The following is a 19,428-nucleotide window of genomic DNA, read 5'->3' on the forward strand; positions in this document are numbered from 1 at the left end:
TGGCAGCTCCACTTCCTAGTCCATCATTCCACAATATGATCCTATAGCAGTAAAGATGTGGTTCAGCCACCGAAAGGTTTGCAAACAAGAGACCATGAGTGACTCTCCTTTAATCTCTATACTGTTCACTAGCATTAAGTTTTAGCAGTGAACCATCTCTGTATTGATGAGATGCAGGTCCAATTCAGTGATTATTTTCAGCATCTATCAGTTAGCAACCATCAGATTGCATCCCTGCAAAGCAAGCTAAGCAATAAGGCAAAACCTTACTAAACACATCTCCAAGAACAGTAATGTACCAATAAAGCAATGCCGAGAGCATTTTACATTTGCATAAGTTAGGAAATGAAACTCATAAACTGCATGAAACAAATTCAACTCAACGCTGAGGCATAATAAAAGCAACACGGTTGTATCATAGGAGATCTCTAGTCCAGCTCCCAGAGTTCTTGCTAGAAACAACCAAGAAATCTGTTAATGCCTTTAAGGGTCATGGCAGAGGGCAGAACTTAAGGATGAGAGCATTCCAGAATACTGGGGACTTGTCTCCTGCCACCGCATGCCACCCCACACACACACCCACTCACCCACAAGGGAACATAAGCGCAAGCCTGCTGAGATACAACGTATAATCCCTCCACCTCGAACTGCCCACCAATTTAATCTTTACCCTAAGTTTTCACTCTTTAAAGTATTAAGGGAATTTTTTTCCTGTGTAAAAATACTAACTTTATAATGAAAATCACTGAGAAAATGAGATCCATTGTGCAGCCAATTTTGCTGAAATATAACCATTCAGTAAAGTCAGGGGTCCCCAAAAGAGTTCTACAAATACACTGAGAAGGATTTTAAATGTGTTATCTGTGTTCTTTAAGTTACTTTATTTCTAAGAAGTCAATGTTACATAGTATTTCTTGACTAAATTGACTGTGCCAGTAAAATACAGGGAGAAGTATTACCTCTGGACCTAGTTTCCACCTCTAAGGAAAGCCTTTCCATTTTTACAGCTAACATGACAAAATCTACTTTTCAGCCAAACTTCCTCAACACAGCAGTTTAGATACTATTTCAAATACTATTAAATTTAATGGCAGGCCTAAATTCAGACTTCTCATTTCACTTTTGCACCTACTGGAAATTATTTCACTCAAAATAATTATGTCTTCAGACGATTTCCTACTTCCACTTAAAGTGGAAACAAATTAGAACACTTCAAATTCTATTTGCACTTCCCAAATACAGTAATGACTCATTTATCTAGCATCGGAAAATGAGGTTCTTCTCCATTTATCTGGAAAACACTTAACGTGAAGTCCACAAGAGCACAGAGCTCATCTGCCTCGTTCCCTGCTATACACCCAGGGCCTAGTACAAAGGCTGGCACAGAGTAGATGCTCAGTAACATTCACTAAATGTGTGATTAAATAAAGTACTAAAGCTTTTTACTTTTAACCACTTGATGAAACTTTTTCTACAGATATAGCCATCCCTCTTTTTCTGTTTTTTAAAAACATAACACTGAACAGAAATTAAGCTTTTCTTATTAACTGTGGTATCACTATAAAGAGCAATCACTCTACCCCCCTACCATATACCCATAACACCCTCAAAGCTATCCAAATAACAGGGCTTTTTGCCGCCATATTTAAATGGCCTCAACATGCTATGTTTTTATAACTTTTCCTTTTCTGATATTAGGTGTCATTTCTGTTTGCAGCTGCTGCCTTATTTTACACACAAATGTCCGGTAAGGTCCTGAAATTAAGTCTACCTCCTAAGCAGAATAAAATACATGGACTTGGTTACAATTCAGAAGTCCTTCCCACTTACTTCTGACCTGCAACTACACTGATTCTATTTATTTAACAGACTCCTTGTACCACCCACAACATTCTACATAAAATCTGAGATGGTTCTACTAGTTTTAAATGAGTATCTTAAGGATTTTCAGTTAAGTTCTAAGTTTCAAATATTAATCAGGAGCAATGGCTCGAAGACTAGCTCCAATATAAACCTCGGGGCGTATTTTTTTAATCCATTTAGGAGACACCAACCACGACAAAGCTGGATTTCATCTTGCTTGATACGCTGTGATAGGGCCATAATTTAGATTCACTGTTCCAGAGCTCATGGCAGCAAAACTCAAACACACTGGCAGCCATGGTGTACTGTGCTTGCACAGCAAGGCATATCTCCCTGAACCTAAGAGTGGAAGGATAATTTAAGTACAGCCTTTAGTTTATATAATACAACTGGAGTTCCTTCCCCACAACAAACTTTGAATAATGTTTATAATTTAGCAATCAACTGAAATGATGAAAGAATTACCACAATTGAAATAAAATATTTATGTATTTCAAACCAGGAGAATTGTGTCTTCAAAAACTAAAATAAGCTAAGACAAACCTAGTTCTGAATTAGGGAATGAATACAAATAAAATGGGGTATTTGTTTATTTGGGTTTTTGAGTCTCTTTTCTTCTTTTTAAAGATTTAATGAACTTTCATTTGAAATAAGCACAGTTTATTAAATTAAAGGATTTGATTACGTGTTCTTCAAAAGTAACTAGTTGGGTAAACATTAAAGCGAGTTATCCAGGAGTCAAGAAAAGAAAAATTACTTCAGACTGTTTTATGAATATTCTTCCAAAATCACCAATCCTTCAGCAAAAATAGTTCAACAGAAGATTTCAGTTCCTGGTACTGAACTGAACAAAGAGAACCACATGTTTTTAATGGTTGCTCATAAACGACCCAAATAAATCTCCAAAAGAACAGCAGTGGTTCTCTCTGTATTTTTCCCTTCAAAACTCACAAGACCAATTCAACATAGAAATAAAAATTACTGTACTTTATGGCACCACTCACTTTGTGACACATTTATTTGCTGTCATGAAAGTTAGTGCCTCAACAAACTAAATGAGATTTAGGGAAAAACTTTTTTTTATATTTTAAACAGCACAAAATGTCCTTACCACTTGAGGAAGAAAGAGTTTACCCACCTCGAATGAGATTTTCAAACTAAGTGAGACCCCTAAGTATTTATGTATAAGTGTTACAGGAAGCTTTCCAAATAGCTTTCCAATCAATTATGATGCTGACCTTAGATCAGAATTACACTGCTAACTACCACTTATAAGAAATGAAGCCTACATAACAGAAAATATAACTTAAATTTAACCACTGATGTTCTTTTTAGTTTCCCTGACTTTGTGAATTAAAACACAGAGCAACAGCACACCCTGCTGGAAATTAGTAACACAGCTAGAGTAACCAGCAGCACTTGATTGCTAAAATTTCACCCAAGATGAGAATTACTTCAGAAAGTCTGATTTCCCACTAAATGATAAAAGATGTGCACAGGCATTACCATTAGTGTCTATACATGTGAACTTAAAGGTAAAATCAAAAATGTTAATTTTAATAGGATATCACTTTTTCCAGTTCATTTCCCTAGCCCCACACAGCCCCAAACACCCCTAAGTGATTTTACTATTTTTTTATTTTAACCCCAAATAAAAATATTTCCAAACCTACTTTCTGCAGAGAAATTGGTAATCACATAAGCGGAATTTGAGGCCACTGTGATTGCCTGAAGCACCCCTTTCTCCTTCCCAGCCCAAGATATCCTGGCCTCAGAAACATCCCTGAAGACCACCATTAAGAATTCACAAGGCAGCCTAGCGGTCTGTGAACCACAATTTACATACCACTGGCAAAATGCATACACAGATATTGGAATTCAAAACATGCAGACTATATTAAGAAACCACATGCCATGAAACTCCCATCTAGTATGTTTCAACATTTTCATAGACATGAAAAAATCACAGAAGTCATTGTCTGGATAATCCAGCTCAGTGCTCTCCCTGTAACAAACTGACAGGAATCCGAGGATGAGCAGAAAGATACCAAAGTTCTGTTAAGTGTGCCCTTCTGGCTACAGAAAGAAAGCTCCCTGGTACACTGAGAGCCCCCCTTGAGAAAACCGCATTGCTCTTCTAGCACTGCTCTACACTCTTCTGAGTGACCAGTGTTCACTTCTTGGCTCTTGGCCCCCACATCTAAAAGGTTCTGATTGACCTGTGGTCAACTTGGAGGGCATTCTTCATCATGAAGGCCAGCAGCTCTGAAAAACCAATGAAGAAGGCCAAGGAAGATCAAACACTTCAGTGCAGTTTTTCCTCAAGAAATTCGAAAACAATTACCTTAGATCTATTTTCCTGAAGTTGTCTCCAGTGGTATTATCTGGTTCATTATTTCAATCAAAGTACATTTAAATTAGAATTTTAAAAGGATACCAACCTCAAGCCTCTTTTCCAGTGACTCAATTCTGTCCTTTTTGCTAGCTAGGTTGGCCCGTGTGTAGCGGCTCTGCCCAGGAAGATATAAAACTTGACTGTAGCATTCTTCCCACACCTGGTTATAAGCTTCACTTGAGAGTTCTCCGTGGCTCATACCTTGTTTTACCACTTCCATCTCCTGTACCAGAACATCCTGGGCCTGTTCACAATAATAATAACAATAAGCTTGAGTACTAGAGATACTTGCCATCAACAGAAAGCTTTAAAAGACTAGTTTTTACTCCTCTGGGCAAAGACAATGAGCTCTGGTTAACTGTTTTTTTGGAAGGGGGTTATAATACCTAAGCAAAATTAATCAAGAAGCCTAGAAGTCAATGCAGGTTGACCTGAAAAGCCAAGCATCCATGTATCATCCCTGATAATGTAAACATCCTTTGCCTTCACTCATTATAATAGCAGCTACCATTTCTCAGATACCTACTATGTGCCAGGAACTGAATTGAAAAGTTTTACCTACTTTATCTCCAAACAGCACACCACCCTTACAAAGCAGTAAACATTAACCTCACTTTAAAGCTGATGAAACTAAGGCTTAGCGAGGTTAAACCACTTGTTCAAAAATACAACACTAGTAAGCAGACAAGGCAAGGTCACACCCAAGCCAATGACTGGGCACCAACGTGTGCGGGTGCTCCTCCCACTCTACCATCCCCCGCTATACTCTGGACTTCCTAGTATGGTGAAGGGGAAGTAGGTGTTTTTTTGACACCTGCCTTTTTTCTCATCTGAAAGAATGCCCCTGCCATTGCCAGAGAATAAGACCGGAGGCACAAATCAAATAATGATGGATCATAGACCAGCTTCTGTTCACTAGAAAAGATACGGTTTAAGATGATAGAATGAGGATGGAGTTGGACAAGCCTGGGCTCCAATCACAGATTTAGCACTTAAGTAGCTATCTGAACTTGCTCAACTTCTGTGAGCCCATTTCTCATCTGTACAGTGGAGATAATACCTAACATGTTTGTTATGAGAATTAAGTGACACAGTATACACAAAGAGCCAGCCCAGCACCAGACACACAGACTCCATGAACATACCACATGAACTTTTTCCAGCCTTTGCTTCATGGCTCATGAAAAACTGACAATTACTTTTTGTGCTTTATAGAAAGCTTTCAATCACTCCAGGAACATCAGAAAATAAACACAGGCCAAAATACATAAAGTCAAGATAAATAACTAGCATATGAAAAAATTTAAACCAAAAAATGGAAAATCAAGTCTCTAGAAGATAAAGAATGGATACTTTTAAACAATACCTCTTAGGGGAAATAATGGAAACAAATCAATTTTAACATACTTAATGAAAATCGGGTACTGTATCATCAGAGAAATGGTATTTCACTCTGAAACTGTACACAGTAAAAATTTACAAATTCAGCTCTTATAATAATTAGGAGAGAGTACAGCTAAGTTCTATTTAAACCATCCCTAAAGAATCTGCTAAGTAAATAGCTGCTTCAAATTCTTAGGAACAAAGGGGACTATAGATAGATAAATAAAATATGGGAGGATATTTAAACTACTGTGTAATCATTTCAAATAATTCCAAAGCACTACTTACATTATTATCAAAAAAAGTTATTAGAATTTGTCCCTTACAGAATCTCTATTAGCAACGTGATCTTTATTTCAGGTTTCCATATATACAATAAATTCAGGAAAATTTATTTCCTAAATTACATCTTCCCCTCTTATTTTCACTCTAAAAAGAGGAAACTGTTCAAGCATCAAGTTCATTGTCTAATTCTCACCTGGTTCAGTGACTGAATGTGCCTGCCAAAGCGCAGGCACTCAACAGAGGACAGCTTCCATGGCACTTACTAAAAGGCAGCAAGTCAAAATTACTCATGAATCAGGGGCAAACAAACACAAATCTAAACCCTCCTTCCTTTCTCTATTTTCTTTTTAAAAGTCCTATAATAAACATGTATCACATATGCAATAAGAAAAAGAGAAAGTAAGAAAAAGAGAGGAGAGAGGGAAAGTGCAGGAGAGAAGACAGACAAAGGAACCTTACCGGTTTTCTCCCAAGTTAGCCCATTCTAATGGATGAGTCCATCACTGCCCCTCAGGGCGAAAGACTAAAGAAAAAAGACTTTTAAGCTAATGACCACTCTGCTTCCAACCATGAAACTAACTCTATTATCTTATGCCACTGTACAGAGTTCTAGTCAAAATCACAGCTTTGCTCTGTCAAAGCAGAAAGAATAAAATGCATATGGAGGAAGAGGCCGGACAGACTTTAGAGAAGAAAACATTTCTTTATTTCCTTATCCAAAAGGGTAGGGGGCAATCATGTCAGGGGAATGAACTCAGTGAATATTTCCTTTCTGTGAATAGGTGAAAGATTTAATCTGTAAATATTTTTAATATATTCTTTTTTTCATAGTATTCTAAATAAGTGAGGTTTAAGTACTAAAGGCATTCCACCCTATTCAGATACAGCAGAGTTAAACACAGAAAATAGCAACTGTAGCAACTATCAATCAGGCATACACCCATGAGACAAGAACACCGTGCCATCAAAGCCAGTGTTTATCTGATAAAGGCCTGCCACTGAACATGGGAAGGGGTGGGGGGGGGGGTGGCATGTCCTTTGCATAACACTTAATATGAATATTTGTCTCTTAAACATATATTTCAATTGCTTATGAACATCAATAAGGGAAAATGTTAATGTTTGTCCATGATACATGGTATCTAACAAATACTTAAATCTTGAGACAGAAATATTCAATGATACCTTTTTCAGCTCTTCTTTGGAAAACTTTTCGTAAGTGTTATGTTCCAGATAGGCAATGTGCTCTGCATTATTGGTACCAAATCCTATAGTTTTTCCTTTTTTATTTCCAGATGGTTCATAAGGGTGATGTAGAAGGTCATAATGAAGCATTGTGATCATTTCTTTTTTGATTAGTTCTTCACTTTTCTGTAAATCTGTCAGAGGTGGTTCTACATTTAAGGGTCTTAGAATAGTTTCATTTACCTAAAATTTTAAAACAAGTACAATTATTAAACATGTCACTGTAACATACTAATGTTATTAGTTCTACTAGCATGAATTAAATACAGGCATACCTTATTTTACTGGGCTTCACTTTACTATGATTTGCAGGTAGTATGTTTTTTTACAAACTGTAAGTCTGTGGCAACCCTGTGTTGAACAAGTCTTTTGGCACCATTTTTCTAACAGCATTTGCTCACTTTGTGTCTGTGTCACATTCTGGTAATTCTTGCAATATTTCAAACTTTTTCATTACTATTCTATTTGTTATGGTGAGCTGTGATCTTTAATGTTACTACTGGAAGAAGATTACGACTCAGGCTCAGAAACTTAGATGATAATTAGCATTTTTTAGCTATCAAGTAGTTTTTAATTAAGTTACGTACTTTTTTTTTTTAAGACATACTACTACTACACACTCAAGAGACTACAGTTTAGTGTAAACATAACTTTTACATGCACAAGGAAACCAAGCAATTCGTGTGACTCGCTTTATTGCGTGACATTCTCTTTACAACAGTGGCCTGGAACCAAACCTGCAATATCTCCGATGTATGCCTAAAGCAGTTTTACATTTTCAAAAGAAATTATTTTCTTTTTTTCTTCAAAATTCTTATTTGGGGACTTCCCTGGTGGCTCAGTGGTTAAGAATCCGCCTGCCAATGTAGGGGACACGGGTTTGAGCCCTGGTCCAGGGAGATCCCACAGGCCACAGAGCAACTAAGCCCATGCACAACTCCTGAGCCTGTGCTCTAGAGCCTGCAAGCCACAACTACTGAAGCCCGTGCACCTAGAGCCCATGCTCCGCAACAAGAGAAGCCACTAAAATGAGAAGCCGGCGCACAACGAAGAGTAGCCCCCGCTAGCTGCAGCTAGAGAAAGCCCCCGTGCAGCAGCGAAGACCCAATGCAGCCAATCAATCAATCAATCAATCAATTTATTTTTAAAATTCGTATTTGTACCAGTGAAGCATTTCAAAGATTGGATCTGGGAACTGCTTTACTATATTCCAGAAAGTAGATGAAATGTCATTTTATAGACTTTATAATATAAAAAAATCAATCACATAAAAAGAAACTTAAAACTTCCAAAGCCAGAAATTCTAATACTTACTTCTGATGGTCTTGGCAGATCTTTCTGGACAGCTTTGTGCATTCGTTTCATTTCCTTTACACGCTCTGCATCTCGTATGGCCTAAAAAATTATTTTAAAAACCATTTTTGCAGTTATACAGTATTTGACACATTTCAGTAAAGCTGAAAACACTTTAGTCTATAAGAATGTGTATGTTCAAGAGCTAAAGCTGTGGGAATCTGTGTTAAGTTTGTAGAAAGGCAATATAAGGCCACTAAAATTAATCAGCCTATTCATTCTCCTGTTACAGTAGAAACTAAGAACTTCCAACGTCTACCAGGAGCATTCTCCAGATTTACATGGCTCCCTCCATCAGATAATCATTCTTTTCTTGTCTAAATCAAATCCTAAATGTAGAGGGGATGCTTCCAATTATCCCTCCTGCAACACAACCTTTCCCTTCCACCTCAAAAGCTACTGATTTTTAATTTTAAAAGCCAGCCAGGGCTTCCCTGGTGGCGCAGTGGTTGAGAATCCGCCTGCCGATGCAGGGGACATGGGTTCGTGCCCCGGTCTGGGAAGATCCCACATGCCGCGGAGCAGCTGGGCCCGTGAGCCATGGCCGCTGAGCCTGCGCGTCCGGAGCCTGTGCTCCGCAATGGGAGAGGCCACAACAGTGAGAGGCCCGCGTACCACAAAAAAAAAAAAAAAAAAAAAAAAGCCAGCCAATGAATGTGCTGTTTCCTGATTCTTAAATTATGAATAATGTGGGTTAACACATTAGAACTTCAAACCAGTTCTGAGAGTAGATGTAACTCAAAATAGCTAAGAGAACTAAACACATAAAGTATTATCATCTATTCCCCACCAAAAAGCACATTCATGTGGTTTCCCTCTAAAACGATTTCCATTGATGCCATTCTCACTCCAACCCCGGGAAATTATTCAATTTCTAAAACCATCCTGAAATGGACTGCAGCAAGAATGCCTGAAGTGGGTCACATGATCTCAGTTTTAGTTCAAGTTTCACCAGTTTCCAGCCACAAGACCTGAGAAAGTTAACTTAATTCACCTGAGCCTGTTTCCTCATTTCTAAAACGAAGCTGACACCACCTATCCTACTTACATCACCTGGTTGTTATGCACAAATGAGAAAGTAAATAACTAGAAGATATATTAGTACAAGGTGTTACTAATTTTATTCTGACGCACGCTACATATCCAAAGCCACATTTTTATTAGTTTACACTGACGAAAAACCATTTACTCAACCAATCCAAGATGTACTTGTTTTTATGACTGATAATAACATCTTTTCTTGGCTAGAGTGAAAGCAATGTCTAAAAGACTACTTATATGTATTTTAAAGAAGCATAATGAATTTGACAGAGGATATTTAAATGGCTATCCATATAATTATACATTTTAAGAATACCTATCAAGATATTCTAAGTATATTATGAACTATGTGAGTGAATATTATTAATGATGTAAGTAATTTTCTTCAGTGTAATTTTTTTTAACACTGAAAAAACTTTTAAGTAGAGATCTTGAGACATGTAATAGTCATCACCCACCTGCTTCCGTGCATCCACATCAGCAGCATCTTCAATGTAAGTATCATCTATTTCACGGTCTTCCAGTTCCTTCTCGGCATTTTCTGGTAGAACAATTTCAAAGTCATTCTTAGGGGCAGGAAGGCCCAACAACCCTAAACGGAGGTGTTCACGAGATTCTCTTTCCTGTAGAAAAAAATTGGTCCTTCTCAATTCATACACATCAAAATATGCAACTAATATTGTGTAAGAGTTTCTAAAAAGTAATTAGCCTAATTTTAATTCTAGAAAAATGACCCCTAACTTCAGAGTTGAAACAAGATTTCATTTAATTTCTATCGCCATTTCTTCCCTACCTTAAGACCAACCACAGGGCTTCCCTGGTGGTGCAGTGGTTAAGAATCCGCCTGCCAATGCAGGGGACACGGGTTCGAGCCCTGGTCTGGGAAGATCCCACATGCCACACAGCAACTAAGTCCGTGTGCCGCAACTACTGAGCCTGCGCTCTAGAGCCCACAAGCCACAGCTACTGAAACCCGTGCGCCTAGAGCCTGTGCTCTGCAACAACAGAAGCCACTGCAATGAGAAGCCCACGCACCACAACGAAGAGTAGCCCCTGCTAACCGCAACTAAGAGAAAAGCCTGCGTGCAGTAACGAAGACCCAACGCAGCCAAAATAAATAAATTAAATAAATAAATTTATGAAAAAAAAAAAGAAACCTTTAAAACAAAAAAAAAGACCACTCATAAACTTTGTTTTGCAGTCAACAAATTTACTCTGGGATAATCTAACAGAAGGTTTGAGAATTATCTCTGAAGGGGCAAAAAAAAAAAAAAAAAAAGTCCTTTAGGATTTCCATTTAAGGATTTCTGAAATTTAACAGCAAATGAAAAGAACAAGTTCGGAGGTAAATTTGTCCTTGGACTAATAAAACCTAACCGGAAAAATGCCTGAATTTGTGTGTGTGCTTCTTTTCCATGCAAATACTAGATAATATGCAAGCCAAAGAAAACAGTTCATACTTCCCAAGAGAAAGTGCCTGGTACCCAAGTTTTCCCCAGTCCATCCTCAGCTCACTTCTCTCATTCCCCACTGCTCCATTACACGTATGCTAGGTGGAAGGACCAGATCAGCTGCTATGACGCAAACGTGCTCCAGGTTCACTCATGTTAATGGCCTCCATCTGGGACAGCCCCCAACCCTCCTCTGAGCATACCTCCTCAATGAAGGTTTTCCTAGTACCCACCCAACAAATGTGATTATTTCTCTGGCCAGCCAAGGCATGCTGGTTTTCCTCAAAGGGCTTATTTTATTCATATATTACAATTATTTTTGGACTTGGTTTAGTACTGCCAATCTCTCCAGAGCATAAACTTCTTGAAGGCAAAGGACATCTTTACTCAACTTTAGATTCCCTGAAGTGTCCAGATCCGTGCTTTGCACACATTAGATTCTTCATCTGTTTAATTCTTATGTAGCCACTCAGAGTTGGCATTACCTGATATCAATTTGGGCACTAAAAAAAATTCTCTACTAACCAAATCTATACATGAAGGTAGAATTAATCTGTAAACCAGAAGCAGACCATCATTGGAACTCATTTTTAAAAAAAATCTCACCATGATCTTCTGTGGCATAAATAAGAAGGCTCAACAGTGACATAATAAAAGCAATAACGAGCAGAAACAAAACTATAACTTGTATAATTAGCTTTCTACATCACCTTGCAAAACATACAAAAGAAAACTTCACTAAGGTTAGCAACAAACATCAAATTAACATGGCTTTGAGATCTAGACTGTCCTTCTAAAAGTGTAATGAAAACAGAGGAATCAATGTTCAAAATCTAATTTATGAGGCATTCGAAACTCAAAACATTTTACAGAACTAGGAAAAAAAATTAAATGTACCATTCAAGAAGGTAAAGTATTAATTAGTAAATGATAAAAATTAAAAATCACAAAAGATATAAGAGGCATTACTATCAGCATAATCATTACTGAAAAATACATTAAGAATAAGAAAAAGTAAGCAATAAGACCCTAAGATTTCCCTTCTCAAACCCTACAAATCATGTTCCTTTTCTGGTGTCCGCAGGTGTACAAGAATCTTAAGGTATATGCGATATGCACTGACAAGGGGAAAAATTTTAATTTGGTACCCATGAAATATTTTTTTTTAACTTTTTTTAAAGAATACTAAAACAGAATTGACATGTACCATCTGCTTCACATAAGAGGGATCACTGAAGTCTGCCATTCCATCCTCGGGATTAATGTTTAACTTGTCTCGAAGAGGCGTTCTACCCGGGGTGGAGTTAATAACTGGTTTGGGAGTTGTCCCACTCCGGGGAGTCAGCCCTTCAGATCCATGAGAAGGAGTTCTAGAAAGACAGAAATTCCAATTAATGAAAGTGCCAATTTTATTTGGATCGTGCTTTCAAATGTTTTTCACATAAATTATTTTACAAGGAAAACAGAAAAGAAATAAAGATTCCAGAAATTCCATCTCCCTACCTGGCTTTTAGTTAGACCTCTAGGTTAAAATAAAGGTTTGGTTCAGCTAACTCAGTATTTACACACAGTATATTTATTTTAATGACTTCAAATAAAGTCATTACATCTGATATTTTCTTACCTTATTAATAACTAGGTCCACCAAACATTTTTCAACCTTTTTTTAAATAAATTTATTTATTTTTATTTATTTTTGGTTGCATTGGGTCTTCGTTGCTGTGCGCGAGCTTCCTCTAGTCGCGGTGGCTTCTCCTGTTGTACAGCACGGGCTCTAGGCATGCAGGCTTCAGTAGTTCTGGCACGTGGGCTCAGTAGTTGTGGCTCGTGGGCTCTAGAGCGCAGGCTCAGTAGTTGTGGCGCACGGGCTTAGATGCTCTGCGGCTTGTGGGATCTTCCTGGACCAGAGATCGAATCCATGTCCCCTGCACTGGCAGGCAGATTCTTAACCACTGTGCCACCAGGGAAGTCCCACAACCTTTTCTTGACACATCAGGGTGGCTGAGAACACACAGTGGGCAGAGAGGTTGGCCACCACACTCAAGATCCCAAATGACTCCTTTTGAGTTCAGTATCTTCAACTTATCATTTGTCTCCTCCCTGCCTGTAGCTGTTGGTTATCACATCATCATCATCATAGATGTGCATACTTGAAGTACTTCCTCCCTCTACATTTTGTTTGGAAACCAAACACCAGGCTTTTAGAATCACATCTAAATATGAATAGCTCTGATTAGGTCTAAGAAACTCTCTTAGGAATAAAAGCCATAGACTTTGCACCTTAGAGTTTAATTGTTCAAAGCCTTTTTTTTTTTTTCCTTTGGTTGATTACTTCCTGTATCTTGGCTGTGTTCCAGACAGGTGGTGCTGCCAGAGAGCTGTTTCCAGAGGTGAGGTGAGGTGTTACCATATAAGACATGGTCCCTGCCCACAATGAGCTTACAGTCTATTTGAGAAATGGGGAAAGAGGGATTAGGCTCTCTTGCAAGCCTTGCAATTAAATATTATATAAGGTTTTGGGTGCCAATGTTTCTTGATCCTGCTGTCATGTGCAATTGTAACAGTCTTCATATACTTAACAACCAGCAGGAGGACATATTTTAAAATTAAAAGTAAACCCTAAATATTTCTAACCTTAAAAGCTCAAATTCCATTTTAATACAAATTGCTTCTATAATGTTTGTATCTTAAAAATTCTTCTTTAAAAACAGTAGCTTAAAACAAAAGAAGTATAAACAAATACTGAACTCTGAACTCTAGTTAATGATATACACAATGAGGAAGTGTTTAGGGTGAAATGGACTAATACCTACAAGTACTTGGAAATGTATTAAAAATAAGATAGACTGATGGACGGATATGTGATTAAAGCAAACACTGTAAAATATTAACTGGAGAATTGGGTGTTGAGTATATGGATGCTTGCTTTACCATTCTTTCAACCACTCTGAATGTTAGAAATTTTCATAATAAAATGTTGGGGGGAAAGCAACAGTAATACATACATAAAAAGGCTTAGAATTTTTATAAAATTCGCCAAATCATCATTAACAATGGATTGATCTGCTCTTTTAAATCAGATTAAAAGTATTCAGAAACAAGGTGATAGCACCAGAAACCCTGAAAAAAAAAGGAAGCTCCATTTGGTATTTGACTATTTCCTGGATACTATAATGTTATTTGCTACTATGAATGAGGAGAAATCAAAAAGCAAGTTAAACACTTATTTCCATTCTCTGTCAGCATTCCTAAAACAAACATGTTGCCAAGTCCTCAGATTCAAGTTTTTCTAAAGCAGAAAACAGTTATTTATTTACAATACCTGAATGGGGTAGAAAGAACTGTGTTTGGAGTCTGTACAACCTGCCGCTGTGGAGTCACACCTGAGAAGTCGCTCTCGTGCAAAGGGGTGTTAAGTCCACCTTTTAATGGGGTGTCCACGTTGGTCAGAGCCATGAGGTTTTGGGCTTCCTGATTAACAAGAAGGTAAAGAAGCATGTTTTAACAGTTTAGACAGGAGAGCAAATTCCTCTCTTCTGGTCCTACTACACAAATCTTGAAACAGGCAGAATTCTTAGACATTTTTCTCAATGAAAACCAAGAGAGAAAATGAATACTGAGCTGTGGCAGAATTCAATACTTCAATTCCTTCTGTCAACCTAACATTAGCGTGTCAGAAGTTCTGGAATAGGGCTTCCCTGGTAGTGCAGTGGTTAAGAATCTGCCTGCCAATGCAGGGGACAGGGGTTTGAGCCCTGGCCCTGGAAGATCCCACATGCCGCGGAGCAACTAAGCCCATGCGCCACAACTACTGAGCCTGCACCCTAGAGCCCGCGAGCCACAACTACTGAGCCCACGTGCCACAACCACTGAAGCCCGCGTGCCTAGAGCCCATGCTCCACAACAAGAGAAGCCACCGCAATGAGAAGCCTGCGCACCGCAATGAAGAGTAGCCCCCCACTCACTGCAACTAGAGAAAGCCCACGCGCAGCAACAAAGACCCAACACAGCCATAAATAAATAAATAAGAATTCCCTAATAAATAAGTTATAGGGATGTAATGTATAGCACAGGGAATATAGCCAATATTTTACAGCAACTTTATATGGAGTATAATCTATAAAAATATCAAATCACTATGTTGTACACCTGAAACTTATTCAATATTGTAAGTCAGCTATACTTCAATAAATAAATAAATACATTTTAAAAGTAAAACAATTTAAAAAGAAATCTCCCCAATAAAACATCCCAGCCAGTTCAGCCCACAGGAAAGTCTGGAGTCAAGGGGTCCTACCCACACCCAAGGAGTGTCTAGTCAGTTTTTAACTGCCCTACACTTATTCCCTAAATATAGGCAAAGAACAAGATCAAAAGATATCTGAGGGGCTTCCCTGGTGGCTCAGTGGTTGAGAGTCTGCCTGCCAGTGCAGATGACACGGGTTCGAGCCCTGGTCCGGGCTCAGCCCACATGCTGCGGAGCAACTGGGCCCGTGAGCCACAACTGCTGAGCCTGCGCATCTGGAGCCTGTGCTCCGCAACGGGAGAGGCCACAAGAGTGAGAGGCCCGTGTACCGCAAAAAAAAAAAAAAAAAAGACTGTGCAGGGAAAAGAAAACTTATAAAAACAAAGCAAAACCATCATTAATAGTCTCAGAGGAATAAAAAGATATTAATTAAATGAGACATTTAAAAATTGAACACATTTAATGGGCTTCCCTGGTGGCGCAGTGGTTGAGAGTCCACCTGCCGATGCAGGGGACACGGGTTCGTGCCCCGGTCTGGGAAGATCCCACATGCCGCAGAGCGGCTAGGCCCGTGAGCCATGGCCGCTGAGCCTGTGCGTCCAGAGCCTGGGCTCCGCAACGGGAGAGGCCACAACAATGAGAGGCCCGCGTACCGCAAAAAAAAAAAAAAAAAAAAAAAAAAAAAAAAAAATTGAACACATTTAAAAAAGAGCTCTTAGAAATTAAAAATATGACAGTAGAAATTTTTTAAAAAGATAAAATTCAGAAAATCTCCTAGCAATGAAATCAAAGTCAATTAAGACAGAAAACCAGAGAGTAATAAGTAGCAAAATAAATTAATGAAAGGGAGGAAATTTTTTAATTTTCAAAATAACTTCCCAGAATTGAAGGCCATGAGTCTACAGAATTGAAAGACCCACCAAGTACCTAGCACAGTGGTTAAAAATAGACCCACATCAAGAAACACACATGTGAAAAAGAGAAGATCATATAAGCTTCCAGAGAAAGAAAAAACCAGGTTTCCTATTAACAACCTGAATGGCACAGGACGTATCAATAGCAACAATGAAAGCCAGAAGACACTGGAGCACTGCCTTCAAAACTGTGAACAAAAACCCTTTCAATCTGGAATTCTATACCCTGGTGTACTATCAATCAGATAAGAGTGTAGGACAGTAATTTACAGATATTCAAGGTCTTAAAAATTCCATCTCCCATGAAACCTTCCTCAGAAAGCTACTGACAGATACACTTCACCAACAAGGGAGTCAACCAAAAAAGCCAGAGACATGGGAGCCAAGAAAGAGGAGACCCAAGGGACTTTCTAGGGTGACAGTGAAGGGAAAGCAAGAGAACAAGCTGTAACAAGATCTAAAGAGTAATCAGTCCAGACTAGAACATTCAGAAGTTCTGGGAACGACTTCAAGAGTTGAAAAAGGTAAGAATACCTAAAATGTGACCAGATTACAGGAGATTTACAGTTAGTATAAAGTCCAGAACTGAATTTGTGCTAAGTAATCAGAAAATTTAGCAACTAAATAAAACAAATGTTAATTCAAAGAAAAACAAAATACTGTACAGTAGAGTAATTATAAGGCATTTTGTGGGTCAAGTGCAGTTTAACCCACAGTTTACGTAGTGAATGAATGCAGTTTATGTAGTCATAAGGTAAACCATAAATATGGAGCTAACCAAAATTATGATTAACTATAATGGAAGATGGGAAAATGGAAAGAGTGTGTATGCACAGTAGAGGCAGAAGGTGTGAGAGAGCCAGATGTTCAAATCCTTGGTGGAAAAATGCCTAAAACTGAAAATAAAACCAAAATGTAACAAGTGTCTTAGTAGTAAGGTGGTAAAAACAAAGAGCTATCACTGGTGCCTCTAGAGAACAAGCAATGAGGGGCACTGTTATTCTTACAAAGTCTTGCAGGACTATTTGACTCCTGAATCAGTACCTTAAAATTATATTTGACTATTAGAAAATTGAGATGTAAGAGTGCTAAAAGGCTCAGTAGTATTCTGTTAGGTTTGTCTATTCTCTGGCATGCAGACACCCTAAAGAACACACAGAGCTGTACACCCTATGTGCTAAGGAGAGAGATGGAAATAGTACTGAAGGCAGTCTATGCCAAGCTAAGTACAGAATCCAAGGAAGTTTTAAAAATTACTGACTACACGTGTTTGATTTTTTTTCCAGGACTGTTAGGCAATGTGAAATTTTTAAATGCTATGCTTTACTGACAGGATTTAGCTTCCCTACTACAGAAATCTCTAGCAGCTATGCATTCAGGACTGTTTCAAACTGCTTACCCTAAAACACACAAAACCAAACCATTCAGTGTTCTCCTTTATAATACTTTTAAGGACAATAAACAAAGTGAAAGGCTCACTCTACCACATGGCAGCCTACCTGCAGAATTCTGTCCTGGGAAGCTGGCGTTCGTGGTGTTCTCAGAGCGATGCTGTTGTTGGTGACATTGTACTCAGACAAGAGAGTACTGGAAGCCGAGTTTGTTATGCCAGATTCCTCAGCAGTTTGACGTGCAATTTCACTTGCTTGGCCTACTTTTACAACTTCCTGGAGTTCTGCATCTGAAATCTAAAGACACAGTTATCACAGTAGCAATATTTTAACCAAGAATAACACAGCTTAAAACTTCCACATTCCAGAAGACGAATTGCTGAAGCTGTGTGATGAGTACACAGGGGCTCGTTGTAGCACTCTCTTTACTTCTTGTGGGTTTGAAAATTTCCATAATGAAGTTTTTAAAAGTCTTCTCTATTTAATGTGGGGGGGTGGTGCGGAATTCCATATGTGACATAGAATCAAGCTGCAAATACTGAAATTCCTTTTCAGTATTTCCATACTGAAATTCTTTCAAACCAAAATATTTATAAATCAAGAACATAAAATAATAGTGTTTATACAAAACCATTTATCAATTGGGGGGAGGGTGGGTACTAAAAACCAATTAAAATATCACAGAGTCCACAAAGCCACAAGATCCCTAAGAAAATCAAAAGACGTTATCCTTATAATTTTACCAAACTAAATATCCTAAGAACTAAAAAAAATTACAGGCAAAATCTCAGTTTAAGAAATATCACTAGGGTTTCCTTGGTGGCGCAGTGGTTGGGGGTCTGCCTGCCGATGCAGGGGACGAGGGTTCGTGCCCCGGTCTGGGAGGATCCCACGTGCCGCAGAGCAGCTGGGCCCATGAGCCATGGCTGCTGGGCCTGCGCGTCCGGAGCCTGTGCTCCGCAACGGGAGAGGCCACAGCAGTGAGAGGCCCACGTACCAGAAAAAAAAAAAAAAAGAAATATCACTACTATGAATAACAGCATCTAACAAAATTATTTTATGTTTATGCCCAAGCATTTTGTATTGATGCAGCCAGGGCACTCATTTGCAGAAAGAAGCTGTTCAAGCCTCCTAAATCCATCCCTCTGCTCCATTTAACTGTCCAATTCTGCAGAGCTGTACTCGTCAAAACAAAACAAGAGCTTATTCAAAATCCCCATGTTTCTGACCAACTATAATTCAAAGGAACAGAGCCTATGATGAGCTGAATGAATTTTCTCTTCTCCACAACCCCCATGTTGATTTTCACAGCTATTGTCTCAAAAAGAGAAGGAGGTGTGACACAACAAAACATTCCCTAAAAGAAAGTGGCCTTAAGTCCACAAGGCCAAATACCACCTTTATCAGCTACAAAAAAAGAGGTCTGGAGCCCTAGCCTACGGAAAAATTGCTAAGAGCTGACAATTACTTACTAAACCATCATATAAGCAGTTCAAGGCCTGATATTTCTTAAAGGTACCAAGCACTCAGCAAAAACCTGGCACATAGGCCCGCAAACATTTGCTGGATAAATGGTAAGCATATGAGTTCATACAATGAAAAACCTGCTTTTATTAGATTACCTGAGGGGCAGGTAGTACTAGTTTGCTTCTCTTTTTAGTAAATTCAGAAACACCACTAGTTTGAAGAATTGCTGACGGTAAATCAGATTCTTTTTTCCTTTTCAAATGCTGCTTGTCTTTTTTTCTATCTCGTCCTTCTTTTTCACTGTCATGGATCAAGGTGGAGAACAGATTTTTTAAAGTTACATATAGGCAACAACATTAAATGCCATATAAATAGTCGTATGCTCTGAACGAAA

The 19,428-nt window shown here is 38.5% G+C and overlaps 1 protein-coding gene across 1 annotated transcript in view; it reads right to left on the reverse strand.

Moving 5' to 3' along the window:
- The window catches only part of CDC5L (cell division cycle 5 like), a 43,702-nt gene that overhangs the window by 9,868 nt on the left and 14,406 nt on the right, over positions 1-19,428 (reverse strand). Inside the window, exons 7-14 of the mRNA XM_060110411.1 lie at positions 19,190-19,334; positions 17,676-17,864; positions 14,339-14,487; positions 12,224-12,386; positions 10,024-10,188; positions 8,486-8,566; positions 7,112-7,354; positions 4,305-4,502 (exon numbers count right to left, since the gene is read on the reverse strand). Of these exons, the coding sequence (XP_059966394.1) occupies positions 4,305-4,502; positions 7,112-7,354; positions 8,486-8,566; positions 10,024-10,188; positions 12,224-12,386; positions 14,339-14,487; positions 17,676-17,864; positions 19,190-19,334 (1,333 nt within the window). The remainder of the gene's footprint in view (positions 1-4,304; positions 4,503-7,111; positions 7,355-8,485; positions 8,567-10,023; positions 10,189-12,223; positions 12,387-14,338; positions 14,488-17,675; positions 17,865-19,189; positions 19,335-19,428) is intronic.

Source organism: Mesoplodon densirostris, chromosome 10, assembly GCF_025265405.1.
Source record: "Mesoplodon densirostris isolate mMesDen1 chromosome 10, mMesDen1 primary haplotype, whole genome shotgun sequence".
Taxonomy (NCBI): Eukaryota; Metazoa; Chordata; class Mammalia; order Artiodactyla; family Ziphiidae; genus Mesoplodon; species Mesoplodon densirostris.